The sequence below is a fragment of the Rhipicephalus microplus genome, unplaced genomic scaffold (genome assembly GCF_043290135.1).
Source record: "Rhipicephalus microplus isolate Deutch F79 unplaced genomic scaffold, USDA_Rmic scaffold_13, whole genome shotgun sequence".
NCBI lineage: Eukaryota > Metazoa > Arthropoda > Arachnida > Ixodida > Ixodidae > Rhipicephalus > Rhipicephalus microplus.
In genome coordinates, this window is record NW_027464586.1 from 34,349,773 (window position 1) to 34,377,280 (window position 27,508).

The 27,508-nt window shown below is 43.8% G+C and overlaps 1 protein-coding gene and 1 long non-coding RNA gene across 2 annotated transcripts in view; one reads left to right on the top strand and one right to left on the bottom strand.

Annotated features, from left to right (window-relative positions):
• Nucleotides 1-27,508, top strand: part of Cadps (calcium-dependent secretion activator 1) — a 721,673-nt gene that overhangs the window by 246,972 nt on the left and 447,193 nt on the right. Inside the window, exon 17 of the mRNA XM_075882731.1 lies at nt 20,684-20,747. Within this exon, the coding sequence (XP_075738846.1) occupies nt 20,684-20,747 (64 nt within the window). The remainder of the gene's footprint in view (nt 1-20,683; nt 20,748-27,508) is intronic.
• LOC142784064 (uncharacterized) overlaps nt 1-27,508 on the bottom strand; it is a 127,321-nt gene that overhangs the window by 59,057 nt on the left and 40,756 nt on the right. The window lies entirely within an intron of this gene.

A 27,508-nucleotide genomic window follows, 5' to 3' on the forward strand; every position in this document is an offset into this window, starting at 1 on the left:
ATTTCTTTGTCCGTTGTGGGAACATAGCGCTTCTTTTTTTTTGCTGTGCATAAATATTCGTCTCAAACAATCTTGTCAATTCACCCAGGCGTCCACAAAGGGCTGAAAATGCCAAATGGGGTAATATTATTGATAGCGAGTATGTCAGGTGGAAGTCTGAAGTCACGTGAAAACATCAGCAGTGGAGACATCTGATACTTAGTGCTCCACACGAGAAATTTTTGAAGTGCGAGGGTAGTTTCTTTATCTGTTTTGGTGTCTGATGAGTCACCACACATTCAGTTACTTGTGTAGTCACAGATTCTTTTTCAGGAGAATTATTGTGGTTATCCTTTTCCGGGTTGAATTCATCGTCACTTCAGCTGTCACCTCCAGCATAGCTGTCATTGTCGGACAGAATATTTTCATATTGAACTGAAAGAAACGTTTTGAGCGAAAAAAGTTATTCTATTTTGAATTTTCTTTGCTTAGCCAGAGAGCTCTCCTCCCATAGCCCTTTCATGCATGGTGGTCATCATAGATAACCACCCTGAATAAAGTCGATGTACAAAATTATACTGATCTGCAGTGCATTTTTACTAGCACAGCCAGTAAAGAGTACCCTTCCTCTGCGTATTACACTAAAAAAAAGTTCATCTGCAAGCTAACATACCTTTGCACCAGTAGAATCTTTCAGGGTCCAGCACAAAAAACGGCATTATCAAACACCTTAGATAAACTTTATCAAACACCTTAGATAAGTCTAAGGCAATAACATCAACTTGTTCTTTCTGGTTTATAGCATTTGCGGAATAATGTATTGTTTCAAAGAGTTGTGTAATGATCAATAAGCATTTGCAAAGACCATGTTTCTTGGAATAAAAAATATTCTCTTCTGCATACTGGACCAAATATTTGGTAATGATAAGTTGAAGTAGCTTACATGCAGTGCATGTTATAAAGATAGGATGGTAATTATTTACTTTTAGTTTGTCTCCAGCTTTTAAGATCGGAACGATGCGGCCTATCACAAGGGCGTTTTAAGAAAGGCATTCAGTTTTCTATCGGGACCAGAACTTTTCCTCACATCTAGATTAAGCAGGAGTGCTACAATTCCTTCTTTAGAAATTATCACATCACTTGTTCGTTCTTTGTTTACTTGAGTGTCTTTAACAGGACATTCACGTTTGGTGGAAAACACAGTGACAAAGTAGTTGTTAAATGCCTTAGCCATTCTTACTGGTTCACTACAAACTGCGCCATTGACTACTACGCTTTCTATCTTTGATATTACACTTTCTATCTTTGATTTTGAAGAAGACAAGTACCTCCCAAACTTTTTGGGATTGTGAACCATGTAATCAGCCAGCATAGTTGAAAAGAAATGAGTTCGTGCATGTTTCAACTCTTTCCGTATTTGCACGCTAAGGCCTGAAATCGTTTCAGCTATGCGAGGAATCTTTTTGCCTGCGCGCCGCAGTCAGCCCTTTAAATGAATAATATTGCGGGTTACCGACGAGTTGTGCCGCTCAACTTTTTTTATTTTTCTAGGAACGAAGCGCGATAAGCAGTCTGATACAAAAGATTTAAGGTACTGCCACATTATGTTGGCGTCTTTATCCCTCGGAAGCATGTCGAAACCTACTTCCAGGGCATTCAAAATTGACGTGTCATCAGCGCATTGAAAATCGTACACGGAGGCAGTCCGAGCTTTGTTTAGTGTTTCATTCATCACTCTGAAAGCAGCTACTACTGATTTGTGGTCTGATATCGCGAGTTCAATTGTGACGTCATGCCTGAAAGTTTGTCTGACAAAAATATTAAGTTTAGAGTTGACTGACAAAGGTCCTGTATTCGGGTTGGACTATCGATTACTTAAACAAGACTACAAATAACCATTAATTTCAGCATTAGTTCCGCATGCGAGCGATTTGAAGAACCTGGAATTCTATTACGCCAATCATTACCCGGTAAATTAAAATCACCCATAAAAATTATTCTGCTTCTTAAATTTGTGTTTGCATTTAAATAGGCATCAATTTTACCAAAAAAGTCTAATGAACTTCTTGGTGCTCTGTATACAACACCTATAAGTATTGTAGCCTCGCTAAGGAATAACCTACACCAAATACTTTCATGTTCATCGATGTGCGGTAGCTATTCATACTTCAATGTGTTTTTTATCAGCACAGCAACACCACCGCCTTTGCTCCTCCTGTCCTTGCGAACAACGTTGTAGCGTATGGAGTATACTTCCTCGCTGCTAATGTTGCCGTGCAACGAAGTTTCTGTTATTCCTATTAAATGAGGGCCATGTAGTAAGGATAAGTATTCTGGTTACTCCTAATTATGAACAACTGGCACGTTTATGCTTTTGGCATTAACATTTATGAGCCTTATTTCACGTGGATTTTTATGTCATGCACTGTCGCGAGATAATGAAGGGGAATTTTTAGGTAATCGCTCACGTGCCTGGGCGTGCAGATCCTATGTGAAGGCCGTTTCATTGATATATAGTTTGTGGTTAACAAGCTTGACTTTCGTGCCAGCCTGTTTATCTGATTGAGCAGAGCGCCACAGTTCTTTTTTTTTTACCTTGCGTTTCAGATGAATAGCAAGTGAAATACATATGCCAGTTTTTTTCAGTTTTCAGCAGTTATGAAAAATTACTTCTTTTTCCTTGTGGTTATAAAGCTTCAAAATAACCAGTCTATCTCGATTCTTCCTCTTTTTTACCAGTCTGAATTCTTTCAACTGAGGTTACGCGGACGCCGAGAGGATATAAAAAAGTGCCCTTCACTACTGAGTCTCTAATTATTTCTTTTGTTTAATTAGGACTTTCTGGCACTCCATAAACAATAACGTTGTTTCTCTTAGTCCTCTCCTTTAAGTCAACAATTCTTCTTATTTTGCTGTTTAATTGTATCTTCCATGTTGCGTACTGTGGCTTCGAGGCCCTCTAATCTTGCACCCGTCACGGACACTTTGTCAAGTTTTTGTTAAAGTTACCAAAGTTTAGAATTCATTTGGGTCTATGATTCGAAAATTTGCTGTAGTACTTCTGTGGAAGTGCCTGAATCAGTCTCAATATCTCTGCAAAGAAAGACTCTCAAGCAAGGCCACGGTGGGCTTGTCATATCAGCACAGTTCATTGGGAGTGGCAGCATAATTAAACACAGAGAGTTAGATTTAAATGAAACAGGGGAGATAAAACCAACCTGTAAAACAATCCATGCGAGTTTAGGCGACATGAATGCAGAGCTGCTGCCGCTCCCACTGAAGATGAAATGCCACGGTGGCTACTTTATAGGGTCCGGAAGGTCAGGTGATGTGCCTCCGCCCGACAACGCCCACTTTCTTGGCCATGTGACAACATCCACTCGGAATCGCAATGCTGAAGAGCTGCTGCAGGGCACGCTGCTTTGTCCGCTTGACACATTGAATGGGATGATTAGCGGCAGGATATGTAAAACATTTAATGCGAGTTTAGGCGACATGACTGCAGAGCTGCTGCCGCTCCCACTGCAGATGAAACGCCACGGTGGCTGCTTTATAGGGTCCGGAAGGTCAGGTGATGTGCCTCCGCTCGACAATGCCTACTTTCTTGGCCATGAATGAATAAAAAAAGCGAGTTGAGTTTCGTAAGACATGCCCTTTTGAAACTCGTACTGGTCAGGATTGAAGAAATGGCAAGAGACTAAAAAATTTCCCGCTTCAGAAAAAATTATATGCTCCATAAGTTTGGAAGAAACACTGGTGAGGGAAATAGGACAATAGGTTAATACATGAAGAATGCTTCATTGTGAATGCTTTATTGTGAGAGCCTGGTTTTTTTATAGCGGTAGCTCGGCAAAGAAAAGCTACGTGGGGTAACATCACGATACAAAAATTTTAGGCTAACAACAACGTCGGGCTACAACAGTGTCATATTTGGCTTAAATGAGGCCGTTATGGCTGTGCCATGGACACAGAAGCACACAGAGGTTATGCCTGTGCACGCACAAATGCAGGCCGGACATACCAGTTCGTGTTATAAACATTGTAAAGGCCGCATGGTAGGAGGATTTGCTTCATTGCTGTGAAGCTGTGCACAAAACATTATCTGTTATACAGTCGAACCCTGCTGCAACAAAACTGAAGGGACACGGAAAAAATTTCGGGGAAGCGAAAATTTCGTTATAGTGAAATCGAAAAAATTAGCTGATCTGAACTAGCAAAACAAGGAAATGTTTATTCTCAAAATTGAAAAAGTGTCTGCTGCTTTTTATTCTATTCCAGCAGCGTCACGATGAGATTCTCACTCATGAATAGAGAGGCCATGGTGAAAAGTACGCTGAAACAATGACTACAACCACTTCAGTGAACGAACCAAACAGTTGCATTAACATGTTAACAGCAGCAGCCGTCCGCCGTCAAAACGCCGAGATGGCAGCAGGGTATCGTGGAGCAGCGACTTTTGCCCTATTTTATGCCATTCTTATCATCCATCACTCGCGACTAGCTGATTTTGTTGATAATGCGGACGAACAGTCGCTCTGATTAGTTACCACACTGGCTAAGTGAGAACAATATGATAAGCATTGGAATCGGAAAAGGTTTCGTTCCACGGTTGCACACAGTAGCTGCGTAAGAAAAAAAATCATGAACTGAGCGACTGAGCTTCAGCTTCGGATCGCCTGCAGCTATACAATAAACCCAATCTTTAACATTTCGATTCATTTTCAGAACCTGCCAATACGTCGACGAAGCCTAAAACACGCGTTGGCACCACCAGAAAGCACTGCTATTCAGCAAGCATGGGCGCTGTTATTGCTTGATAGCATAATTTACATCTGCCTCGTAACATTGTGCTCATTTTAATGTGACAATTCAACCACCTTCCTTATTTGTGCTTCACATATAATTGATCTCTATCTTATTTTACGTGGGATCTATAAAAATTTTCTTAATGGCTGGACTTCAAGTTTGTCGCCTGAAGCTCACTCAAGGTTCTCTTTTTTGTTTCTGAATGTTTGGCATGATGCGATACAATTGAATTCTGGTGTCCATTCTACTGGACATAAAAACATTCTCGCATTGCGAGCAAAATACTGGTTACAAAAGCTACCAATTTGCCTTATATTTTCTAGAGGACATCAGTCAGCTCGCACAATTCAAATTATTTGAATTGCACGTAGAGATTTCCTAAAATTTTGTATACGTAACCGGATGACGCTCATTATTATGTGAAACGAATGATGCTCATGTTCTAAGGTGCCCCCATCAACAAGTTGGGCTGACGGAGGAAAAACATTCACAATTATATTGCTCGCCTGTTACAGAATTGCAAAAGTGGTTTCAGTTCCAATTGTGGCTCCGCATGCTTTTCTGTACCGCCTTTTTTGGTATGTCCAGTACACTGGTCGCTAGGACGGAAAGAGATTTAATGATGTAGTACTATGATAAGCATTTAAGCTTAAAAAATTAACCCATGTGAGGGCAATATCTTCATTTAACATTGAAGGGCACTTTGCAGCAGTACAGATTTTTTCCTTTATATGTTTTCCTGGTCTAGCACTACTTTATTGCAGTTAAACCATCTTTACTAGAAATACATGCAAACTAATTTACATGTAAATGGGTGCTTTCAGGGCTTAGAAGTTCTCTACTGCAGTGAAATTGCCTTTGCAGGAATTTACATGTAGATTAATACACATGTATTTGTTCATCTCGAATACATAGAAATTTTTAATAATTTAAATTGGAATCCAAGTGAACTCAAATACAGTATAACCTCATTACAACAGACCTCCACAGTGAAGAAGATTTTGTTCTGCTGTAAAAGGAATATGTAAAGCTTAATTACTGTTACAATAGACATTTTGGAAAAACTGAATGGGCCTTTTATAACCGGAGAGGATCATGCGTCTTGTCGAATTATCAATGGGGAATAAAAAAGTTGATTTTTGAAAATTATTCTTCTGTGTCTGTGGCTTTTTTTCTATATGATTTCAAGTTATTTTCACTGAAATTTGCGTATAAGTGCTGTAAAAAATTCTTGCGCCTGCTGAGGTAATGAAAATCATTGTGGAAGTAAAAAAAAAAAAAAGGCATCTGTCATAAATTTATAGCTTTGCGACGGCCCAACCGCCCACCACCATTCTGGACTCATCCTAAATGTACTTTGTAAGAAGCATTCCGAGGTACTAAAAGCAGATGTTAGAAATTGTTCAAATTTATGCTCATTCTGGATACGCCTACAGAATAGCGTCGTCTGCTTCTTGTGGATCACGAGGTCGCGGCTGTCGAAAATCACACTACTTCGTGACATTTTAGCGCTAGTTTTGTGTTCACGGGTTAAGGCAGCTTCAAGCGGAAGTTTAGTCGTCCTATTACGATCCTGCGCAGTACTCATCGCGAACATCGCACGGGCACATCTTGAACCGATTGTCATATTGTTGGCTCATTGGTGAGAAGGTTCTGCTTATTAGCCTTTCAGACCTTGCTACGAAAACCACCATGGGACAGATTTTTGTGCTTGTGATTGAGTATGTCGTACTTAGAAACATCGGGCACTGCGGCCATGCACATCGCAGCCGTGCTTTCTGCTCGAAGTCGTCACTAGGCACAACTGCGCCCCGAACTTGGCAGAAGAAACCATCGCACTAGCGGATTTGTGAAAGTTAAAAAGCGATAATGTGTTTCGTCGCAAGCAACAAATCACATCGGCCGCTGGCTCTTTAGAACCACGAATCTTGAGCATTGGTAGCGTACCCCATCTATGCTCGCCAAGCACCAACGGCGAAGAACAGTGGTAGCAGTGGCCACCACTGTTTGTCTGCGCCGCAACACTCAAAATCAAGCACACTGCGCACCAATTTTTCATTGCCATAGCTAGGCATAACTCATCGTAAACGGATCAGAGATATGTGGCCTTCCTTCTTTAATCAGTACGTCAATGTCCACGACCTTATTCCAGTTTCAAAAGTATGGCAAGGGATGTTTGAAGTCAGAGGTTATTGAATTTGGGATGTTTTCGGTAGAAAAGTCCACTGTAAAGGTGTCCTGACCATCTTGCTGGCCTCACATTTTAGTCAATTATATCCGAATGTCTGTTGTACCAGAATTCGTAGTAAATGAAGCTCAATCAACGATACAAATAGGGAGGTCGGCATAATGCCACTAATTAGTATGTAGTAACCGAATGTCTGTTGTAGACGGATTTATGGTACCGAAGTTATACTGGACACAATAAAGAACCAATAGGCACCCTGCTGGAACCAGCAGAAAACCAGTAGGCACACTGCTGGAACCAGTACAACCAGCAAGAAACCAGCAGCCTAACTCCTGGTTCCATCAAAAACCAGCAACTCCCAGCAGAGAACCAGCAGAAATTTTCACCTGGGTGTATTGTAATATTCGTTCGAATATTCAAAGCATTCAAATATTCGCACAAGCCTACTACTTGCACAACTGCATCCAATGGCTATGAGATACAAAGGGTTCATTCCTTAATAATTTTTTGCAAGTCTTGCTATGTTCAGCTAGACTTCGACGAAATGTGAATAGAGGTTAACAGAGAACTGCTCAACAACCTGTGATTTGCAGATTACATAAATGGGCAGGCAACTTTTTTTTAAGTACCCCTTGAATTTTTGGTTGGCAGTACTGTGGTGAAATGCCGAAAGCTTGAAAACACACCAACATCATCGGCCACACGCAGGCACCTTTGGCCTGGAGAATCTGTCGGCCCACTTGCATGACATAGGTGAGCAGATTGGCAGGTTCTGTGGCTGAGTTGCCTTTTAAAGATAATATCTGTCTGTCTGTCAGTGTCTGTCCCACAATTCAGCCACTTGGCGAAAGTTAAAGCCTGTGCTCAACCCCCCCCCCCCATCTTGATCTGCTGGCTGCATTCACACGTGTGAACATTGTCAATCAAAAAGCAAATATTACAAATATTTCAGGTGCAACATAAATACCAAGTGTTAGGCAGTGTGTCTTATTATTTACAAAATACATAGATACATAATTCCAAAGATCAAAGTGTTTAGTACACCGCACTGAAAGTGTGACACTGGGAATGAAAATGTGGGTGTTTCTTATGCTTTACTGAAAAATTTAGGGGCTTACCAGTAGCTCTGCATTCTAAAAAAAAAAACATTAGTTTCGGCATATTACTGCCAGATGATGCCATTTCTCACATGGCTCCTCTAGACTCTAGACAAGCGCCCCACAGAACAATGGGCTGCAAGCCTAAGTGACGCTCCTAAGCTTAAGGTACTCCCTTTTTTTTTACGAGAAGATGCTCGCTCCTTGTGGAGTGCCTTATGTAAAAACGCAAATGGGTGAGCAGAGAGCAGAGAAAAAGTTACTTAAAAAAAATTGAGAAACTAACAGTGACGCACTCCTCAGAAAAATCTTTCGCTTTTGAAGGTGGACTGACACAAAATTTCGTGGCCTGCGAAAGTGGACTCACTGAATGGAACCTGAAGGGACCGGGAAAATGTGTTCCGTTTACCAGGAGTTCCATTTACTGAGAGGTGAATTGGGGTGCAGTATGCGGGGATTTAACCAATCATATCAGAGGCAGTTGTTTCACTTAAGGAGCAGTTCCGTTTAACAGATTGCCGTTTACTGAGAGTCTACTGTATATGCATCATCTGCAAAATGTCAACAGCGAATAAAGCTTAGACAGTGTTTTACAGCAATTTTGAAGTTTGAATTTTGACGGTGTTGACATCATCTAAAGGGACCCCTTCACGCTGCAGTCAATAAAAGAAGTTAGTGATGTCATAGCTTCCATTTTATTGCAATAGCAATCATATAGACAGTCTCGGCTGGATTTTTGTCGTTGCCACTGCCGCCGTCATTCAACGTATATGTATACGTACGCATATATATAGGTACATATACGAAAACTCAAGTTAAGAAAGAAAAAGCCGCCCGAGCTTGGCCCTGAGCTAGTCATGATGCGTGCTTATCTCCCACGCGTACTTACGGGAGGGGGGGGGGATAGATGCTTGTTTGCTCATGCTCATCCTTCGATTGGGAGAATCGTATGCCTTTGGCTTTCACCGGAATGATTGCGGTGGTTGCCGGGCCCACAAAGGTCATTTCGCTCACTCTACAGGCCCCGTTTGCAAAGAGAGCGCGCTTTTTATACACAGCCAAGTATAGCGACTGGGACACTCGTTAGTTTGCACTCATCTGTACTTGTGATAGTGTTTCGTGTGTCATTTCTGTTTAAACAGCGCATTAAGTGTCAAGCAGTAAACATGGTTAGTTCGCTCTCGTCTTGTGTATGTTGTTTTCGTGCGTCATTTGTGCGTGAGCATCGTGCTGCACGTTTCGATCTGCTTGCCCTTCTCAACATTACATTCCAAGTTGTTGCTATCGCATTCATTGCTTTGCCCTTGCTGGAAAACTGACTTTTTTTTTGCTGTGTTTGTTCCTGCTGTCTACACTTTTCGGCAACTGATCGTGAATGCGTGGCCGTGGCACATGCGTTTAAAGTATTGCGTTCTGTGGCACTGCAGTTTAATTTACTATTCAAAAAGAATTGTTAATGCAGACCGTGCGGAAGTGCATCACAGTTTTGTATCCTGATGTGGTCGAGATCTCCACACGCTAGGCGGCGAAAATTGCTTATGGCGGCTTGCGTATTTTATAGCTTTTGTAGCTCAAATCAAAACTGAAACTGGTCGATAAAGAGGGTCTTGTAATTAATTATCTGTCGCGTGCTGCAGCAAAGGGTGTGCCGTGTTAAGACTAACAGGTCCCCAGCAACAAATTGTAGTGAAAAAAAAAATGTGATGTCAAAGTTTTTGTGTCAGTACTTCTTTAAGTAAATAAGAAGTGTACATGTAGAGCTTGTTTTTTTTTTTTGTTAGACACAACACTGATGAGATCCAACAGACAATCATGCCAAGGAAAGTATAGGGGATGCTATTGGAAATGTATTGTAAACGTGAAGAAAGGAAAGCGGACGAAAAGATAACTTGCTGTAGGCAGGGACCAAAACTGCGATCTTTGAATAACACGTCCAATGCTCTTCTAACTGAGCTACCACGGCGACTATTCCTTCTTCCACTTTATGGGGTGTATATGTGCATTAAACGTGGGAGCGTTAGTCAGCGCTACTAGTAACTATGACTGCAAGTGTGGAACATCTACCTGTTTGGCGCCATGTAGTAGATAAATTTATTACGATCTGGCAGCTTGCCAATAATCCCCTGTATACAAGGCACCTAGTCTGCCAGAACGAAAGCCTTGCTATGAATGAAGGAAAGAAATGTACGTTTAAGTGCTCATTTTCTTTGTTAGACACAATACTTATGAGATCTATTTTTTATCATAAAAATTTTTATCATCTCGACATCAATTTACTGTGATTAATAATTGTGCTTCTCCCTTTGCTGATGTAACATCCGGAGTCCCCCAAGGCAGTCTTTAGGCCCTTTACTCTTTTTTATTTGCCATAATGACCTACCCAATAATATTTCCTCAAGTATAAGACTATCCACTGATTACTGTATCATTTATAGTAAAAAAAAACATCTCCTGATGATCTTGATATCCTGCAAAATGACATTATCCTTATAAATATGTGGTGTAAAAAAAGTTGATGGTATTGAACTCTGAAAAATTTACTCATTTCTTTCAGTCGCAAACAATCGAACTGAGACTTCTCCTACGTCACTAACAACTCTGCCATATCTCGTGTTCAGTCATTCAAGCATCTAGGGATAAACCTAACTCACAATCTCTCATCACGCTCCCACATTACTGCCATCTGTGCTAGGGCATCACAAACCCTTCGGTACATTTGCCGTAAGTTAGCATTCGGTACATTTGCAAGTTAGCATACCTGACGTTCATTCGCCCACAGTTAGAACTTGCGTCATCTATTCGGTCCACTCACTAAGATTTCTTATTTGTTAACTAAAAGCTTGTACAAAACCATGCCATTCATTTTGTTACTAGATAGTATGAGCACAAGTCTAGTGTTACGAAAATAAAACTCGAGCATTCGTTGCACCCTCTTCAGTTTCATTAGGGCGTCTCCTTTTTGTGTCTGTTTCAGAAATATATTCATAGCACCAGGCCACATTCCCTTCCTTTGAGAACCGCACTGTGTATGTCTAGGCATAATCAGGAAGGTTTCGAGCGCATCTTTGGCAATACAAGAGCATTTAATGATTCTGTGCTACCACATGCCGTAAAATTTGGAACGATATCCCTGGCGATATCATTTTGATCTCTAATTGCAAAGCCTTCCACGACAGTACTACCGGCTCGGAAGATGCGTATACCCTCCTGCACACTATGATTTAACAAGACGTGAGGTCATACAATGGCGCAAACTACAGACTGGCAGCTTCCCACTCCCCCTCTTATACAGTAGAATTTTTCTGAAACAGATAGCGCCAAGGTGCAAACATTGCTCATATCCGGCGATACTCACACATATGGCGTTAACGTGCACTCATTACAACACAGACAACACAAACACCCTAGAGGCATGGGAGTCTCTCTTGCATGCTACCAAGCCAGAAGACCAACGCCGGCTCATCCAGCGCGCGATGGAGGCTGCGGTATCCAAGGAGAACCCTGCAAACCTCCTCTGAAATAGCGCAACCAATCTCTGTACTTGTACCATCCATTTTTTAGTTTTTTTTTCTGAGAGATATAGATATCACCATCACCACCATTGCCTATAAGAAGATTTCATGCCTAAATAGTCATTTCTGAATTTTTTTTTTTCAGAAGTGTTACCTCATACTGTCATGATGAATCAGATGTACCAGGAGGGTTTATTAAGCCACAGAGTAGCTAGCTCCAGGACGATGCGTCAGTCGTGGCTGGCTCTCAAGCAAAGAAGAAGCACTCGATCTTCTTTTCTCCTCCAGATTGAGAGCGCTCTTGCTGTCTACCCACTAGGTGTGGGTGGCATTATCCCCCTTTCGAAAAGAAAAAAGTGCCAAAAGAGGGAAAGAAAAGTACATAGTACCACCCCGATGCTGCAACATAGGCATATGAAAAAAGAAATTGGAGATTCGGATAAAGCAAAAGTAAAAATTAAAGAGCGTGCCAATATAGGAAAAGCCAATAAATGAAGGATAAAGTTCACAAAAATAAATAAAAAGCACAAAGAGCGGTATACGGTAGAGAAAAAGTTACAAACAACGCCCAGTAAATGTTTTCATGTGCAACACATGAACGACGTCCGGCCTCGGTTGTGTCCTGCTCCCTGCCTGCGGTATTGAGTCCAGAACCACTTCATAGTTCAACACTTTATATATATGGGCCAAAGTACTGCCTTAGCAACTTTTCACTAACGCTATGGTGGCGGACGGGCGTCCACACCCAAACTTGGTCTCCGGGGTTGTAGAACACTTCTCTGTGGCAGGTGTTATAGCCTCGTGCATCTGCCTGCTGTTGCTGGCCGATGCTGTCGCGCGAGCTGCCGGGCTTCCTCAGCACGCTCTGCGAATTCTTTAGCGTCAGTTGCCAACTCGTCGTCGTCTTGACACGGTAGCGTAGAGTTCAGCTTGGTCTGCACTTCGCGGCCATAGAGAAGCCGAAATGGCGTGAATCGCGTGGTCTCTTGCAAGATGGTATTATATGCGAAGGTCACGTAAGGTAAGATCCGGTTCCATGTTTTGTACTGTACGTCGATGTACATTGAGATCGTGTGTGCGAGGCTCTTATTCAGTCGCTCGGTAAGTCCGTTGGTTTGCGGGTGACGCAGTTGTCTTTCGGTGTCTGGTGTTGCTTAGTTTGAAAACTTCATCCGTAAGCTGCGCCGTGAATGCCATCCCTCTGTCAGTTGTTATACTGGAAGGAGCACCACGTCATAACACGATGTGGCGCATGAAAAATCGTGCTACCTCAGAAGCCGTAACTGATGGGATCGCCTGCGTCTCAGCGTAGCGTGTCAAATAGTCGGTCGCAACGATCGCCCATTTGTTGCTGTCCGCAGACAGGGAAAATGGCCCAAGAATGTCCATGCGAACGGCGTGCAAGGTGCTTCAATGGGCTGAAGCAAACCAGGTGGCTTCACAGATGGTTGCTTTCGGCAATGACTTTCCCGACAGCCCTTGACATACTTCTTGACGCTTGCCAAAAATCCTAGCCAATAGTACTTCTCGCTCACTCTGGCAAGTGTCCGTGAGTAGCCCAGATGACCGGATGTGGGTTGGTCATGGCAAGCGAAGAGGACATCGTCTCGCATGTCTCCAGGAACTACCAGGAGGTAAGCACGTTCCTTCGAACAAGCGTTCTTCTTGTACAGCACACTGTCTCGCAAGCTGAACGATGTCAGTGAGCGAGATTGATGACGTGGTATGATTGCGCCCTGGCCTATAAATGATCGATGATTGGACGAATCTCTGCGTCATCTCACTGCCGTTTGCTCAAGTCTGATGAGCTAATAGCGCCCAGGAAGCCTACGTCTTCCTCTTCGTTCTGACTGACGACATAAAGGGGTGCGCATGACAGTGTGTCAGCGTCTTCATGTTATGGACAATGGTTTCGTCAAATATCTGAAGTCGCAAGCTCCACTGTGCTAGTCGTCCTGAAAGGTCACGCAGGCTTGCCAACCAACAGAGGGCGTGGTGGTCTGTCCCTATCTTGAAGGAACGGCCATACAGGAACGGGCGAAACTTGGTGATTGCTCACACGACTGCGAGGCACTCTTTCTCTGTAGTAGAATGATTTGCCTTGGCACGAGATAGAGAGCGGCTGGCGTAGGCTATCACTCTTTCGATGTCATCTTGAGGCTGAACGAGCACTGCACCGAGACCTGAACTCAAACAAAGGCGCTCGCAGCGCAGTCTTGTTATCGGTGGACAAATCAGGATTGATATCATCATTGACGTGTCTGTGGTATCCACTAGTTTTGATGTGAGACAGTTGGTGACGTTTGCTACTTCGTGGGCAAACGCTATCAAAGTGCCATGGAAAAGGTGTCGATGCTCGTTGGTAAAGTTGGTAACGAGCAGTTCAGATCGGCCATCACGAAGGTGTATTACACTTATAGCAGCACAAATGCTCTGGTGCAGGAGGTGATCTAAGTTTGTCTCGGCCACCACATCGCCATTGCCCAAACCGCAGCATGTTACGTTGACTAGAACACCTGCTCGTGGAGGAAGCGTGACGCTCTGTACAGAAATACGGAGTACGTCGACACGCCTTCCGTCATCCTGCACGTTGATTGCTCGCTGGGCTGAGAACGTGAGGCGGCACTCTTTCAGATCAATGATAGCTCCATTTTTCTGTAGAAAGTCAACTCCCAGATTGACGTCAGGGGAGCATTCGCCTAGAACAAGGCAGCTTGCTGCGGATGTATATTCTTGAATCTGTACTCTAGTTGTGCAGGCGCCCAGTGGAGAAAGGACGTGGCCACCAGCTGTCCGAATCTGCGAGTTATGCCATGGCATGATTACTTTCTTCAGCTGCATTGTCAGTTTCCCACTCAATATGGAATAGTGCGCGCCAGTGTCCACTAACGCATTAACTGCACAACCATCAATTGTAACTGCTATGTCGAGTGAAAGCGGGATATCTTTGCAGCAGCAGGTGATGTCGGAACAGTTTCTGTACGGTTCTGCGTGAATAGGAGATCTTCACCGCTTTGACCTTCAGCGTCCCCGCTCCCAGGTGTCGCTTTGGCTAGTTTTTACGGCATGGGCTGGGAGACCGTGCGGTAGAATACCGCTGGGGCGGTGATGAAAATCGCCTCGGTGATGGCGAGCGTGACTGGCACCCGGCAGACAGTGGTGCATGCTGCTGGGAGAGGTAGTTTTCGATGTCGTGTGGTTGCTGGCCATAACGGGGTGGTGGCAAGTATGCAGAGAAGCCGCGATGCCCAAGACGGCGATATGGGCACTGGCGGTACAAATGATCAGCTTCTCCGCAGTGAAAGCACGGAGGCCGGCGATCAGGTGTGCGCCAAACATTAGACTTCCGAGGAGACGTGTGCCGATCGTCAATGTACTGGACCGGTTTCACCGAACGATGGGCGACAGAAGCGCCACGGACAAAGGGCAAGGGCGGTGACGTGTACGTGTCTTCGTAGCACGGTATGTGCTGCGCTGACTGAAGTGAAACAGTAGGAACAGGATGAACGAACAGTGACAGCGATGCAGCAGGGAGTTTCAAGACTTCCGCGTAGGTTTTCCCATGGCGATATTCAGTAGGAGCTGGCGCAGCTGTATCAGGAGGCAAGGTGTCCCGGAGGGCCTGACGCAGCTCATCCTTGATCACAGTTGCAATAGAGCTAACCGTAGGAGGAGGTGTTGCACCAGTCTTTTGCAACTCTTCACAGACTATATTACGGATGAGTTCATGCTGGCAGTCATTGCTGGTTCCAGTGGCGGTGAAAATGTCGGCAGTGGACATGCCACTGACTTGCCTGTCGTATTGGTTGGATCGCTGCTGTAGCATTTTTTTAATTGTCAGGGCCTCGGACAAGAACTCTGCGACCAACTTCACAGGGCTTCGCACGCAGCCGGCAAAAAGCTGCTCCTTGACTTAGGGCGCATCAAGTGACGCAACTTCTTGTACTTCGTCATTCTCGAATTGGCCTGTCAGAAGAGGGGCGTCATGTCTTTGACGTACGTGGTCACAGTTTCGTTTGGCAACTGGATCGGGCCAGAATAGTTCGTTCTTGGCGATCAGCGCTGGCATAGGCCTGCAGAAGTCTAAGAGAGCCTTTGGGCCATGTTGTCAGCTGCTCCTCTCAATTTTGATACCACATACGTGCCCTGTCTTTGAGATAAAAATAGACACGACCCAGTTTCACCGCGTCGTCCCACAGATTCAAGGTGGCTACTTGCTTGAAGTCTGCCAACCAGTCCTCAACGTCCCCTCACTCTGTGCCATGGAACGTTGCTGGTACCCAAGGGCATTCCAACGTATAGCGGTTCGACGTCAAGCTTACCGTGCCAGTTGGCGAGGTTTGCACCGAAGTGGTGGTCATATTTATCGACGTGGTGGGAGCAGTGTCGTCAACTTCCGGAGGCAATCCCCTGATTCGGTGGCTGGTCTGATGCACGGGGGTGTGGACTGGCACTGGACTCGTATCACGGCTCCCTGGGGGGTCCGCATCATCTCCACCCAGCACCCAGACTCCACCCAGACTACTCAGCATCTCCACCAGTTTGTCACGATGAGTCAGAAGTACTAGGGGGTTTATTAAAGCACCGAGTAGCTAGCTCCAGGACGATGTGTCAGTCGTGGCTGGCTCTCGAGCAGAGAAGAAGCAGGCGATCTTTTTTCCTCCAGATTGAGAGCCGCTCTTGCTGTTGACCCACTACGTGCAAGTGGCATTATGTTGCGTAAATATTGTGTAACGCTGTATTATATCACATTTTAATATTGTAAACATTGCCAATTTTTGCTTTGTTTTTCAATCATTGAGTATTAATGTTAATTCAGTTTGCTTTTTTGCCACTTCATGCATGCTTCTTCTCAATTTATTTATTTTTAATACTTCGGTGTTACTCTCCCTTTTCTGGCACTCGATTAAATTGCAGTATGTCTGTGCACCTTTCAGAATGTATAGTTGAGGTTTCGTATTTTTCTATATTTATCATATGTCATACGTAACCATGTATCGCCCCCTTACACAATGCTCTGATAAGGAGCCTGCAAGGTATTGTGAACAAATAAATAAATAGATGCTCGACAAAATATTAATGGGGTACCCGCCACAGTAGCTCAGTTGGTACAGCATCGGATGTGTTATTTGAAGGTTGCAGGTTCGGTCCCTGCCCACAACAAGTTATCTTTTCGTCCACTTTTCATTGTCCACATTTACATTACAATTACTTCTAATAACATCCCCTATACTTTCCTTGGCATGATTGTCTGCTAGATCTCATTAGTATTGTGTCTATCAAAGAAAACAAGCACTTAAATGTACAATTCTTTCCTTCATTCATAGCTAGAGTCTTGTTCTGGCACCTTGTATACAAAGAATTATTGGTCAGCTGCCAAATCGTAATAAGTTCATGTGCTATGTGATGCCAAACAGGCAGATAAAGAGTGTTCACTCGTCGTCATGGCATCTGGTGACGCTGAGTATTTGCTGCCACGTTTAATGCTCATATACACCCCTTAAATTCGATGGGGGGATAGTCGCTATGGTAGCTGAGTTGGTAGAGCATCGGACGCGTTCGAAAATCGCAGGTTCGGTCCCAGCCTTGGGCAAGTTACCTTTCTGTCCACTTTTCTTTCTTCATATTTACATTACAATTACTTCTAATAACATCCCTTTCTCTTTCATTGACATGATTGTCTGTTAGATCTCATTTTAGTCTTACCCCTTTAAAAGTAATGTAATATTATCTCGAGTTTTACTTACAAAAATTATGATATGATTATGAGGGACTCCAAATGGGGAAGGGCTCCTTATATGTTTTGACCATCCGGTGTTCTTGAACGCACACTTACATACAGTAAACTTCCGTTGAAACGAGCTCTGTTAAATTGAATTCTTGCTTAAAATGAGCAACACGGGATCAAGTCTGCGTTTGGTTTCCCATCGACTCAACGAACGTTATAGTCTTGATGGGGGCATTCAGGTGAACAAGAAAAAGCAAAGTAAAAATGCAACCTTTGTGGCACAAACACTCAAGACATATTGAAACCAAATTTTGACTTCGACGGAGAAAGTGAAATAAGTGGAAAAGAAAAGTCAGTGCATAAAGCTGGTTTCTCCCTCACCCCTAGCCTGTAGGTGGAGAAAGTGCCGGCTTCATCAGCAAAGAAAGCAACAAAAAGCGTTCATCCTTTTGTGTTCTCCTCGAATTCTTCAGTTCCCCTACTGAAGTACAGGGGAGAACAGGGGAAAATGCAAGATAAGAGGTGGGGGGGGGGGGGGTGAAAAAGGCCAAATGAAAGTGAGAACGGGAACAAACATTTTCTGTGCATTACAATCCCATGGAACCAAAACTACATATGGGGCACTAGAATTCCCATCAGAGGAGTTAGATGCATTGTCATCACCATCACACAATGGTGCCGGAGCACATGTGGTGGTTTTCCAGGAAATGCAGCAAATTGTGATGCTCCATTTTCATTATTAGAGTGCGCAATCAAGGAAGGTAATATTTCACACTAAATATAACTGCATCGTTGTCTTTCTTGTGTGCCCGAGGCTTGTGATTGTGAGTAGCATAAAAAGAGATCTTCAGATGCATGTCGTTCAGAAAAAGTTACTGCGGGCTGAAAATAAGAAAATCTTTTGCTTGGGCATATAGTAAATTTTAGGTTTCAAGCGAATTTAAAGCAAATAGTAGTTTTGGTCGTATAACTTCAAACCAGATTTGAATACTGTATATATCACATATTATATAGAAACAGGTGCATATTTGTCATGACTAAACTAAGCTGCGCAATATTTTTTGAAAGTTCAAACAAGGCCTGTGTAAATGCCATTTTTTATGTATTAAAGGAAATGGAAACAACTTTGAATAGTAGCAGGATTTGACTTTCCATAAAATGTAAGTGATAGCCTGTGAAATAGGTTGACTTTTAAAATTTGCTATACTTGCTATAGTATATGAGTCAGTATAAGGAGCTTTTCAACTGAAAAAAATTAATTGGTGAGAGGGTGACATCTTCATGTAACCTTGAAGTACAGCTTTGCGGCAATTCAGATTTCTCCTGATTATGTGTTTTCACGGCTTAGGTCCACTTCAGAGCAGTGAAGTCATTTTTGCAAAATGTTATATGTGAATTAAATTCAACTAATATGTGCTTAGATAGGTGCTTTCGCTGTTTAGTACTTTTCTAGCGCAGTGAAACCACCTCTTTACAGAGTGTGACATGTTGGTTGATGCATTCATTTGTTCGCCTCGAATAATTTGAAATTTTTAATCATTTCGATTCGAAGCGAATTCAAATACTTCATTGTTTGTTCGTACTTTCAGAGCATTCAAATATTCGCCCAAGCCTAGAAAACATCCAAAGCTCAAGAATAGCTTGCAGACTTGCCTGAGCGACTTGGCATATATTGGCTTTGTCAAGGTAGCAGTATGCAATAGAGGTGTATCCAAAAGCAATAGCAAGAAGGTGAACAGCCAGAAGAATAAATTTTCCATTCTTTGAAGGAAAGTTGTGCTGTTTCTCTTTCTTTATCTTTTTCTGATCAACGAAATAGGGTCGTGCTATAGTTTTAATGTTAAAATGTGGGAGCAATTTATTCATGAACATATTTATTAGGAACTCATGCGATTGAGTACTTGTTAAATTAGTCTAATTACTCTACTCGTAAGCATAGTTGTTGTCAAGTCGAGCCAAACAAATGCTTTTTTTTTTATCCTCTCCTCCCCTTTGTAAATATACTTTATTAAGTGTTTTCAAGCAACATATTTTGTTGTACTTGGCATGTTAACGTTTGGTTTTGAGGAGCACTTCTGATAACATGAGGTCGGGCTATGATTAGCAAATGATCATGGTTTCTTGGAGTTTGCTTTAAAGAGAGTATACTGTACACTGCTTTTAAGAGTGTGTCTGCAAGAATTATTGTTGGACCATGTTCGAAAAAATTCGATCTGGAGGGGGTACATATGTTCCAATGTGCGCTGATTGAAGTCGGCGTCGTGTTGTGGGGTGAAAGCATTTTAGAAGGAGGTGATTCCGGTTATACTCTACACCTAAATATGTGACGTGCATTTTGAAGCATCTGCTGTGAGCACATCCTTGATGAGAACACTTGGGAATTTCACGTTGTAGGTGGGCACTATTAAGTCTGGGTGCTGTTTCTCCAATAAACTAAGGACTCCTAACGCCAGAAAGGAGCCCTTGAAAGTGAGAGGCACAGAACACGTTGGGCAGTGGTGCGTGCTGTAAACATGCAAAACAAGGATGCTGGTGAAGCTTCTGGTGTTTCTTGCAATCCAGAGTTATCTTCAGAGGAAGGAGCTTGATGCCCTGCATTCAAGGAGTGCTCGGAGTTTTGTAAAGTCGAGCTTATGATCAAAGAAGTGATCTTCTTGAAAGCTGATGAAATTCCGGAGCCCTCCACTACGGCGTCTCTCATTGGTGGTTTTGGGACGTTAAACCCCACATATCGATAAATCAATCATGATCGACAGGGACGTGGTTTTGATGAAAGCACTGTTGCGCTCATCTCAAAGAGAGGGCCTGTTCTGTGAATATTGAATGGAAATGGTTCAGGAAACCAACACTTACAAGCTGAAAAAAGTACCACATTCCCCAGCTACATTGATAACCTAAAAATGTGCATGGACAGTCATAGTAGTCTTTTATTACTTCTACTTTCAACGAACGTCACTATGCCTCTCAACTTCAATGTCTTGTGGTTCATCAAGTACTGCCAAGTTTTAATTACAGTATTTCTCATCCTGAAGTGGGTTTTAGCACCACTAAAAAAGTGATATAGCAGTCTAAAAACTTTCATTAGGAAATAGGCAAGCCATAGAGCTGCTCAGCTATCAAAGCACTGATGGAAATAGCTATGATGCACCTTTCACATCTACGAACTGTTAGCACGTACTGATAGGCTGTTAATTCAGCTCTTACCTATCAAGCAATGACTGGCAAACTTGAAGGCCCCAGTCTAGGAAATACTTTGACTCATTCGTAGTGTATTCATAAGACGCAACAAGTGTTCTACCTCATGCCGTACTATGGTATGAAGTGACCTTTGGATGGCAGGATGCAGATTGAGGTTCGCAAATGTTTTGTGCAGATACTGTTTTCCCTTCGGGAGGCCGGAGGGTGCCCTCAAGGCCACTTTGTCCCTGCTAGAAAGGGTGAGTACTTCAAGTTATAATATTGCACACATAACACTCCAACAATCCACAAAAGCAGGGATGTTGATGATCTCGAAGAAGGTCAAGTATTTTTCTAGATTATTCTGCTTTATATCGTCGGAGGTGCTGCCAGATATTATTTTCATTGTGTGTCTGAATGTACTCAAATAGAAAACAAAGCAAAAGCAATAGTTTATTGATTCTAATTTCACAGTGCCACAGTATGCTTTTATCTGCTTCAGTGTTACATGAAAGTACTGCTTGCATGATGTCAAGGGTTGCCTCTCATCCTTCAGCCTACTCTATAGTAAGAAAAAGAGAAGTTTGCTTCCTTGCTACACTTGCCGCCCATGTAGCAGGAAGTAAATCAGTTTATAGACTCTCATCTCGAAAATATTTAAAGAGAAAGAATGAAAAGAAGCAAAGGTGGCACATGTGCATCTGTCATGTGCAGGTTTGGCTGACGTAATGATGATAACATTCCTTTCTTCTTAATAATCCTTGGGCTCTGCCAGATTCTCCGTGCGAGAAGAAAAGCTGTAGCTGGTGTGGGACTTCTGCTTCGTCCAGTGTGACATTCTGCGACCTATTCTCATGCAGTGAGCATGGCCAATTGGTATGAACCCATGGCAGTAAGCAGTGGGAAAAACTAGATGACGCACACTGGAAGGAAATGGCAGGAAGTGATGACACTCAACTGAGCTTTTTAATTGAAGGTAAGGCATACAGTGCCTAGCCATATGATGCATACACAAAGAAAATATCAGACCCTCTTTTCATTCATACACCAAAGCACACACATGCCACATATGAAATTTTCTTATCGTGATGTGTCACTGAGGCAGGACCAACAGTTAGTGTGGCCTCAACAATTTCTCATGCTTTTTGGCTTCTGTGTTTGCCAAAGTGGGCCAGTTGGTGATTCATGATCAATGTATACTGCGCTTGTTGTTATCTATTTATTGTCTGTGTATTTATGGTCCGTGTTCTCTACCGTGCAGTATACATTGATCTATGTTTCTACAAGCATGATGTAGAACCAAGAACAGGAGCGCACCCACACTGGCAGCAATTTAGTGATAAATGTGAACTTTGATGTGCCTTTCGGGGAATCGTGATGCTCCCTTAATCCAGTTGCTCATAAGAGCACTGCTCCATCAACACCTGAACAAAGCAGTAGCGGCAAGATATGTAGCAACGGACATCTTCACAGTACAATCAAGGTTTTTGAATTCTGTAAGAAGTTGGGTAAGCGCGCCCGGTCGCAGCGATGGGAAGCAGGCCCTTCTCGTACCCCGCGCAGCAGGGGCGCTGCGGTCACATTGAGATGGGTGAGTGAGCGTCGTCTGCTATGTCTGTCATACGGAACATCGGGAAAGCTATTCTCGCATCAATTAAGTTTCGCTGAAGCGTCTATAGAGTAAACTTTTATCAACTGAGCAATACTTAATTGTAAGGAGGAGCTGCACCTGTACCTAATCAATATTACATTATTCTGTGGATTCATTAAATAAGATTCATCCATGCATGTTGTTTAGGATGAATCCCCGCAGGGGCGCCTGCGCAAGTAGGCGTTTGGTGTGTAGCGACACCACGGACCCGAGCTAACGGGGGAGTTTCTACTCCCTCCCACGCCTAGCCGTTCGTGGCTTTGCCGTGTCCGGGGTAAAGGGGATCCTGGGGGTTGAGTCGACGCTGGGTGATTGGACCGTTAAGGCCCCCCGGCAGAGGCAACACACCCCTTTGGCCCTGGCTTCACGTAGACGGCACCCCTGGGCTGACCCACCCAGGGGAAATCGGCAGTCGCCTTTTCCTATCTCTCTATTCCTACATCTTAGTCTTTTCTCGTCTTTAAATCTGTCCTGTCTTCTTCTCCCTTCCATTTACTTCCGATTTTTCCTGGCGGCAAGGGTTAACCTTGTGTAATTACTCAACCTTGAGTAGTTATATTTGGTTATAGTGGCAATGTACGGCTGGCGTCTGCAGCCTTATGCTATTAAGTGCTTCAGCGTCCCCTGGTTGGACTCCATGGTGGGTGGTCGCCATTGCTGCCGAAAAAAAAGTACACTACTATGGGAACACCTGCATTTCCCCGTCTCCTAGATCGTCTTCCGCCTAAGAGGGGACGCACAGATGACATATCAATTTTCAGCCAACCCAGACGATGCTTTCCCAAATTCCATGTTGTGCACAGCAAAAACCCAACAAAACAAGCCAGAGCCATATCTTCATTTCTTGTTGCTAAATCTCTGACTGAAGCCTTTGGCCCAGGATACAAGGTTACAAAGATGGCTAGCGGAGACCTCCTTGAGCTGCCTGAAAAACACCACTATGAAAAACTTGGCAGTCTCGTAGCATTTGGTAATATCCCAGTATCCGTTTCACCTCACAGATCAATGAACACCTCACGCGGAGTTGTTTCAGAAGCAGACCTTCTTGAAATGTCTGAACAGGAACTGCTTGAAGGGTGGAAAGAGCAAAATGTCACAGATGTGAAAAGAATTGTCATCAGACGAGACAACAAAGAAATACCTACCAAACATTTAATACTCACCTTCGCATCTAGCACACTGCCTTCATCTATAGACACAGGCTACATCAAACTATCTGTCCGTCCCTACATTCCCAATCCAAGACGGTGTTATAAATGTCAACGATTTGGTCATGGCTCGCAGAACTGCCGGGGTCAGGAAACTTGTGCAAGATGTGGTAGCCACGGCCACCCATCTGATAACTGTGTTACTACGCCCCACTGCGTGAATTGTGATGGGGAACACGCCGCGTATTCGCGTTCGTGTCCTAACTGGAAGAAAGAAAAAGAAATCATCACTCTTAAAGTCAAAGAAAACATCACATTCAAAGAAGCAAGACGAAGAGTGTCGCCATTTTACGGCGCAACATATGCTGATGCGGTGCGTCAGGGGGCAACGCCGCACCAGTCCTCGCCACTCCTTCGGCCAGCGTAGAGCGAGCCGACGGCTGTGGCGCCTGCCCCCAAGGCGGCAGTAGTTCAGTCTACTCCGCCTCCTAGCGAATTGAGGCCGGAGACTCCAGGATCCTCTGGTCTCAAGGCCTCACCGCACCAGGCGAGGCCTAAAATCCGAACCACCAGCTCGCATGTGCGGGCACCCAGTGCCTCTGAGGAGGCAATGGATACAACGGTACCCTTGGTACCGAAAGAGCGGCGCGGCTTCTTGGAGCGCATCAAGAAAAATAAAGAACCAACAATGGGGCCGGACGACCGTCCTGCCACCTTAATTAACAAGCTCACTCCAACACAGGATACTCTCTGTACACACAGCAGCATCTCTTTTTTTAATATGCAGACAGAAATATTACAGTGGAACATCCGAGGCTTTCTTCGAAACCTCGATGACTTACAAGAACTCCTCCATGAACACAATCCTAGAGTGCTGTGTGTACAAGAGACACACTTAAAACGAACAAACACAAACTTTTTACATAACTACGTAATCTTCCGAAAGGATAGAGATGATGCCATGCCACCATCTGGTGGTGTAGCAGTTTAGTTAGTTAAGGTATAGCATGTACACAATTACCCCTTCAGACTTCCCTCGAGGCGGTGGCTGTTCGAGCAGTTATTTTTAAACAAACTCGTCACCGTCTGCTCTTTGTATATACCTCCACACCACCGTCTTGAAAAACTTCAATTCCAGTCTTTAATAGACGAACTACCTGAACCTTATCTGGTCCTTGGGGACCTGAACGCGCATAACGGTCTGTGGGGTGACTCTCGCTGTGATACACGAGGTCGTCTCATTGAACACTTTCTCGTTCCATCAGATGCTTGTCTGTTGAATAGGAAAGAGGCAACATACTATAACCTTGCAACAAAACTTACTCTTCCATAGACCTCAGTATCGCATCTCCTTCACTTGTACCATTACTTCAGTGGAAAGTCATAAATAATCCATACGGAAGTGACCATTTCCCTTTAGTTTTGAGTACACCAATAATAAATGAATGTCCTCCTCATGTTTCCAAATGGTTGGTTAACAAAGCCGGCTGGGAACAATTTCAAAAGATTACACACTTAAGTTGGACCGACATATGCGGATTAGGCATAGATGAAGCTGTGCAGTACTTCACGGCTTTTCTTACTGACGCAGCAGCCAAGTGCATTCCACAAACATCTGGACTGCCCGGCAAACGACACGTTCCGTGGTGGAACACTGAGTGTCAGAATGCGCGAAAGGAACAGAACAGGGCATGGAGGTTGCTGTGGAACTCGCCGACAGCGGAAAACCTTGAGAGCTTTAAGAAAATAAAATCTCGAGGCAGGAGAATGCGTCGGCAGGCCAGAAAAGAAAGCTGGCACAAGTTTTTATCAGGGATAAATTCATATACACAAGAGGCTAAAGTCTGGAACATGGTTCGTAGGGTAGCGGGAAGACAAGTACACTCACTCCCACTCGTAAACACACAGGGTGACAGCCTGGAAGATCAAGCGAAGTTCCTCGGTGCACACTACGAGCAGGTGTCTAGCTCGTCACACTACACTGAAGCTTTCCAAAGACACAAAACAAAGATAGAAAAGCAGAAACTAGAATCCAAGTGCACAAATTACGAGGAATACAACCAACCTTTCAGCCCCGCCACAGTGGTCTTGTGGCTAAGGTACTCGGCTGCTGACCCGCAGGTCGCGGGTTCGAATCCCGGCTGCGGCGGCTGCATTTCCGATGGAGGCGGAAATGTTGTAGGCCCGTGTGCTCAGATTTGGGTGCACGTTAAAGAACCCCAGGTGGTCGAAATTTCCGGAGCCCTCCACTACGGCGTCTCTCATAATCATATGGTGGTTTTGGGACGTTAAACCCCACAAATCAATCAATCATCAATCAACCAACCTTTCAACTTAGCTGAGCTACAAACATCACTAAACTCTTGCAATAATTCCGCTCCAGGCTACGACCGTGTCACATATGAAATGTTGAAAAACCTGCCCCTCGAAACGCGAAAAACTTAAAAGAAGTAATTATTACTTTGAAACATGTTTCACATAATTTGTTCAAATTTTAGGCCAGCTGCAGTCTCCATTTGTCTCCTTTTCTAACAAAACAAGAACCACTGCGATAGAATAAGTATGACCAGAGATATTGTCACTCCAAAACTACACCATGATCGAAAATTCAGTTTTGAAAAAAATTAGAAAAAAAGCATTTCAAGTCAAGTTAAAAATAATTATGGAAATCTTTTTAACACTGCAGTAATCGAGGATGATACACGGGTTCAATCAGGCAACATGAATATTTTACAGCAATCTCAAATAAAATTAGGGCATCTCAAAATTTACTTGTAAAACCCAATAATGACTTCAAAAAACATTTTTTATAAATGTTCCTTAATACTATGTAACTATATACTAGTCCTACTGCACTTGTCAATTCACCACCTTTCAGACAAAAAAGGATTATTCGGACTGGTTGACCAGAACCAGAGATATTGTTGCTCCAATATGACACCATTAGAAATGCCATCTTGGGGAAACAGAAAAAAAAAATGCTGTTGAAACGTTTTATTGTGCTGCCCCTGCTGCGACAGTCCCATCAGCGGGAAAATATCGTTCATGGCTTACTGGTCGTTCCCACTGTAGAGAATAGTACGCGTTAAAGAATTGTTTATCTCAAATGCATTGCACGACTTTTCATCATCGACTCTGCGCGAGTTCTATGCCGTCGTTACTCTGCCTCAACAGACGCACTTCACTATCAGTTTCTTAGCGAGGCTGTAGTCATGGTCACCTGTGACTAGTTTCACGCACCGGCCACATGGGGAAGCAGCGAGCAGCCCATTCACGATCTCCAAGTCTACCATCACATACGAAGCTGCAGTGTCCGCGGTGGTGACCGATGAGGCGTAGCGTCAGTCAGAACTGTGGTCTTTTGCGCTGTCGATTCAAGTTGATCAAGCATGACCTGCTCATGAGCTCTCACTTTGGCTATGTCGGTGCTCGCGACAGCTCTTGTGTGAACTCACACACGGCTACAGTCGGTGCAAAGAATGCCGTTGTTCTCGGGCAGATAGCTGCCAGCTGCATCATTGCGGGTCGCTTGATGATCGCTTGTAGAGTCAAGCGATGGCATGCCCTTATATTGTGTACCGCTATCACCTGTGACGACTATGTCAGATGCCCTAGCACCGCAAGCCGCTTGCTCATCTGCAAAGAATGCCGTTGTTCTCGGGCAGATAGCTGCCAGCTGCATCATTGTGGGTCGCTTGATGATCGCTTGTAGAGTCAAGCGATGGCATGCCCTTATATTGCATACCGCTATCACTTGTGACGACTATGTCAGATGCCCTAGCACCGCAAGCCGCTTGCTCATCAGTTACAGAGCGGACCGCAGTCACCTCCATCGCTGTTATTGGGCGCCCAAGTAACGCAGTCACTTGCTGATCAGTTGCACGAACCCGTGATATTGTGCGGGAAGCTCGTTTTCTAATTATGGCTCGCCTTAGGCCTAACTGATACACCGAGTGGCAAGGTTCTGTTTGTCATTGCAGATAGAGTTACAATTTTGTGAGAAACTCTATGGGGTTGCATAGAAGTGTGCGCCAAGGAGTCAATGCATGGCTGCCGACAGTTTTCGCAGTGCCGCTGCCGCCGATGTGTTCTGTCGGCCCGATCAGCGCGCCATTATTTTTTTTCATGTTTGATTAACCTTTTTATGAGCAAACCTGCCTTTCTATGACACTTTATTCTCAGCAGTACATAGTCAGCTTTTTTTCGATTCTGCCCGCTTGGC